The sequence below is a fragment of the Camelina sativa genome, chromosome 11 (assembly GCF_000633955.1).
Source record: "Camelina sativa cultivar DH55 chromosome 11, Cs, whole genome shotgun sequence".
NCBI classification, from domain to species: domain Eukaryota; kingdom Viridiplantae; phylum Streptophyta; class Magnoliopsida; order Brassicales; family Brassicaceae; genus Camelina; species Camelina sativa.
The window spans coordinates 49,444,614-49,448,298 of record NC_025695.1 but is presented as its reverse complement, the minus strand read 5'-3'; the positions used below and the strand labels follow the sequence as shown (position 1 = coordinate 49,448,298).

Sequence of the window (3,685 nt, the reverse complement as noted above, 5' to 3'; positions counted from 1 at the left end):
AAAAAAAAAAAAAAAAAAAAAAAAACAACCTCTGTGATCTACCGGTAATATATGACAGGTTCATTTGAAGTGTTATCCCAAACGCCTCCTTCCTTGACATACTCCAAGTACCTAGCATATTCTGGTTTTGCTGTCGTCCTTGTGCTTTTCTTCTTCTGTTTCTTCCTCTTTAGACTCATATCGAAGAAACTAAATAGAGGGTGAACCGTACCTCCGCTTTTCTCCACCTTCACCTTCTGGGATTGCCCATGATGGTTACTCACTGCAGCGCTCTGCTGTTTTGCTTGTAAAAGCCCAGCGCCTGCTTCTTCTTCCTCACCGAGCTTCTTGTAGTTGCTTCCTCTACTACCCTTCCTCGTGCTTAGGGCCCTAATCATCATCATGTCTTGTGCCTTTCATCTAGTCTCCGTGGTGATATTGTTTTTAAGAAAGGGTTTATTATTAATTAGTGGGGGAGTTTTGAAAAGGACACATCTTTTGACTTCTCTTTCTTGTCCTTTTCCCAAGTCCCAACGACTCCTTATCTTATACCATATGTGACATTGCCCTTTCACCTAATACCATTCCCCGTTCAATCCTGCTTTATCTTGACTATGTCTTCCTCGTGTTTGACTTACAACAACAAGGCACTTCCACATCAATCCTTTTAAACTTTAGTGGAATTGGTCTGTTTCTTGTCACAAAAAAAAGACTAGCTAAGTGTAGTATACCATATAACAACTGATGCGGAAAACAACAAATTAATTCAAATGAAACTACTGTGTCCTGCTGCTTTAACCAAACCTTTATGCTTCAGATTTCCTCTCAATTCTTCAACCACATCCCACTTCCCAATCGCTGCATAGAAATTCGAAACCAGCACGTAGATACTCGCGTTCTCTAGACCTGACTCTTCCATAAGCCTCCTTGCTACATATTCGCCTCGCGTGACATCCATATTAAGACTACATGCACTAAGTACCGCGACCCATATAGCACAAGGAATGTTCTGATTATTGCTCTCCATCATTCTCTCGACTAATCTCCATATCTCTTCTATATCCCCAGCCTTGCTTAAGATATCAATGAAGCATACGTAATGCTCTGTTCCAGGAACCAACCGATACTTCTCCTTCATCATACTAAAACATTCCTTACCTTCTTCAACTAGTCCTGCATGTGCACAAGCCGATAAAACAACCAGAAATGTCACTGAATTGGGCAAAACGCCACTTCCTTCTTCACACATTTCCCTGAAGATTTCAAGAGCTTTAACCCCATCCCCGTTAACTGCATACGCATCTATCATACTCGTCCAAGAAACCACACTTTTAGACGGAATAGACCTGAACAGAGTACTGGCTTGCACAATCTGACCGCATTTTCCATACATATCCATTAAGCCATTGCATAGCTTTGAATCTGAAACGAAATCATTACGTATGGCGACACAGTGTATCTGTTTACCAATCCACAGATCAGAGTTATCAGAGCAACCAGCAAGAGAGCTAATGAGCACTCTCACATTGGGTCTCTGCCTACTCATAAGCAGAAACGCTTCCTTGTAATCTCGGTTTCGAATGCAACCTGATATCAATGAATTTAACATCACTTCGTCCGTATGAACATTCAAACTGGCATAAACCTTCATGGCTTCACTTATCAACCCTACACTCGAGTAAAAGCTAATCATTGCAGTTCCTAAGACCACGAGATCACGTCCCGTGACCAGCACCATGGAATGAACTTGCTTCCCTTGCTGCAAAATCTTGAGAGAGGCACAAGTTTTAACAACAGAAGACAAAGTGAACTCACTGATTTCAACTCTTTCTCTATACATAGCTGCGAAAACCCCAAGAGCTTCTTTACCTTTGCCGTTTCTAAGGAAACCCGAAAGCAGAGCATTCCATGAGACGACATCTTTTTCCTCAACGCTCTCGAACACCGTAACGGAATCAACCAAGCATCCTTGCTTAGAGTACATGTTAATAAGCGCAGTTTTGGATATGGTTCCTGTCTCAGCGCCTTCTTTGATCATCAAGGCGTGAACTTGTCGTCCTGTTTCTGGATACGACAGGAGAGCACACGCGCCGAGAACCGGAGTGAAGGTGTGGGAGCTGAGATCAGAGCTGGCTCGATGCATCTCAAGGAAAAGAGCCAATGTGCCATTTGGGTTTCCGCTGCGGAGGTAAGACGAGAGTTGAGAGTTAAGTGAGGAGAGGTCTCGTTGCGGCAATTCGTCGAGCATGTGGTCGGCATGCGGTACAAAATTTCGAAGAATCACACATCTCGATAGCAAATTCGTGGATTTTACGGCGACGTCACCCAGACGATTAAAGCGTCCAATAGGCAAACATGCCAACATGTGAACGGCTTACTTGTTGCAGCTACAGACGAAATCTATAAATGCAAAACCGTAAGAGCTGATCTTTATGAGCCTATGAAACCAACAGGTCAACCTTTTTAAGTACGAGAAACTTCTGTTCTGTCTGATCAACAAATTTATTAGACATAAAATGACGAAAAAGGTTACAAGTTACCTTCCTCAAATTACAAAGAGAACAAAACCCCCTCACAAGTCACAATCTTTAACAGAGAAATGAATGCCTCAAAGCGGAAAACTTTCCCAGTAAGCACTGACCAATGGATTTTTATGAAAACTTTATTGGAGAAGCAGGAAATGAAGTTCTTGTATGTTTTTTCAAATTCAAACAATTCAAGATTCACGCCTCAAGCTGCTTTTGGTACATTCTCAGGGAGTGTGATATCATCGAGTACTGAATCATATTCTGAATCACGAGCATTCTTCTTGTTCAGAAGCTTCTTGAACTCAGTCTCGTCCAAGTTCTTTGCGTTCTCTGTCGCGTGAACTTGACCTAAGTTGGAGTACTCCGCAGCCGAACTGGAGAAGAAGACTCTTTCTTCTTCTGTCACCTTCCTCAGAAATCTAGCTGGGTTGCCTCCCCAAACCTGTGAGATACACGAGATTTTTATAATATCAATACAGCTTAAAGAAATGACAAAGTTTGAGAAGGTCAACATAAGGAGTGTGTCTAGGAACCTCGCCAGAGGGGATTCTAGTGTTCTGCCTAACAAGAGCTCCTGAAGCAACCATGGCATGTTTTTCAACATGAGCACCATCCAACACAGTTGCACTTGTACCAATATAGGCCTCGTCCTCGACAGTGCAGCCATGTAAAACAGCACTATGACCTGCTCCAGATTCAATTGTCTATATTATTACGCTTGACTACAAAAATTCACACTTTAGTTTGTGAGAGGAATGGAATAGAGAATTTACCAACAGTGACATTGTTTCCAATGATAGTAGGTAAGACCTTCCCGCTTAAGTTGGACTTAGCAACGTGGACAAGAGTGTTGTCCTGGATATTGGTCCCAGCTCCAACACTAATGCTGTTAGCATCTCCTGCAGAGATAAAGATTTTTAGTTCTATGGATATGTCTGAACTAAATAAAAGAGGGCATGTCCTTTCAATGAAAGCACAAAAATTGAGTACAAAACAATGTCGGATACTCGAATAAGCTTACTACTTACCTCTCAAGACACATCCATACCAAATGGAAGAACCTCGTCCCACATGGACATCACCAGTGATAGAAGCGTTAGGAGCCACAAAAGCCCCCTTATCCACGTTGGGGGCTTTGTCGAAAACATTCATGAGCGTCCGGTGCCTTGACACTGGGA

At 42.4% G+C, this 3,685-nt stretch overlaps 3 protein-coding genes across 3 annotated transcripts in view; all 3 read right to left on the bottom strand.

The window, feature by feature from the left end:
• LOC104727391 lies at positions 7 to 406 on the bottom strand. Its single transcript, XM_010446487.2, has one exon. The coding sequence runs from the start codon at positions 381 to 383 to the stop codon at positions 39 to 41; it is 345 nt and encodes a 114-aa protein (XP_010444789.1). The 5' UTR covers positions 384 to 406; the 3' UTR covers positions 7 to 38.
• LOC104729104 (pentatricopeptide repeat-containing protein At5g66500, mitochondrial-like) lies at positions 727 to 2,363 on the bottom strand. The gene has a single exon (XM_010447995.2). It carries the CDS (start codon positions 2,342 to 2,344, stop codon positions 746 to 748), a length of 1,599 nt encoding a protein of 532 aa, XP_010446297.1. The 5' UTR covers positions 2,345 to 2,363; the 3' UTR covers positions 727 to 745.
• LOC104727390 (gamma carbonic anhydrase 3, mitochondrial) overlaps positions 2,421 to 3,685 on the bottom strand; it is a 2,041-nt gene continuing 776 nt past the window's right edge. The window contains exons 2-5 of the mRNA XM_010446486.2: positions 3,536 to 3,679; positions 3,281 to 3,406; positions 3,041 to 3,192; positions 2,421 to 2,949 (exon numbers count right to left, since the gene is read on the bottom strand). Of these exons, the coding sequence (XP_010444788.1) occupies positions 2,710 to 2,949; positions 3,041 to 3,192; positions 3,281 to 3,406; positions 3,536 to 3,679 (662 nt within the window). The 3' untranslated portion in view covers positions 2,421 to 2,709. The remainder of the gene's footprint in view (positions 2,950 to 3,040; positions 3,193 to 3,280; positions 3,407 to 3,535; positions 3,680 to 3,685) is intronic.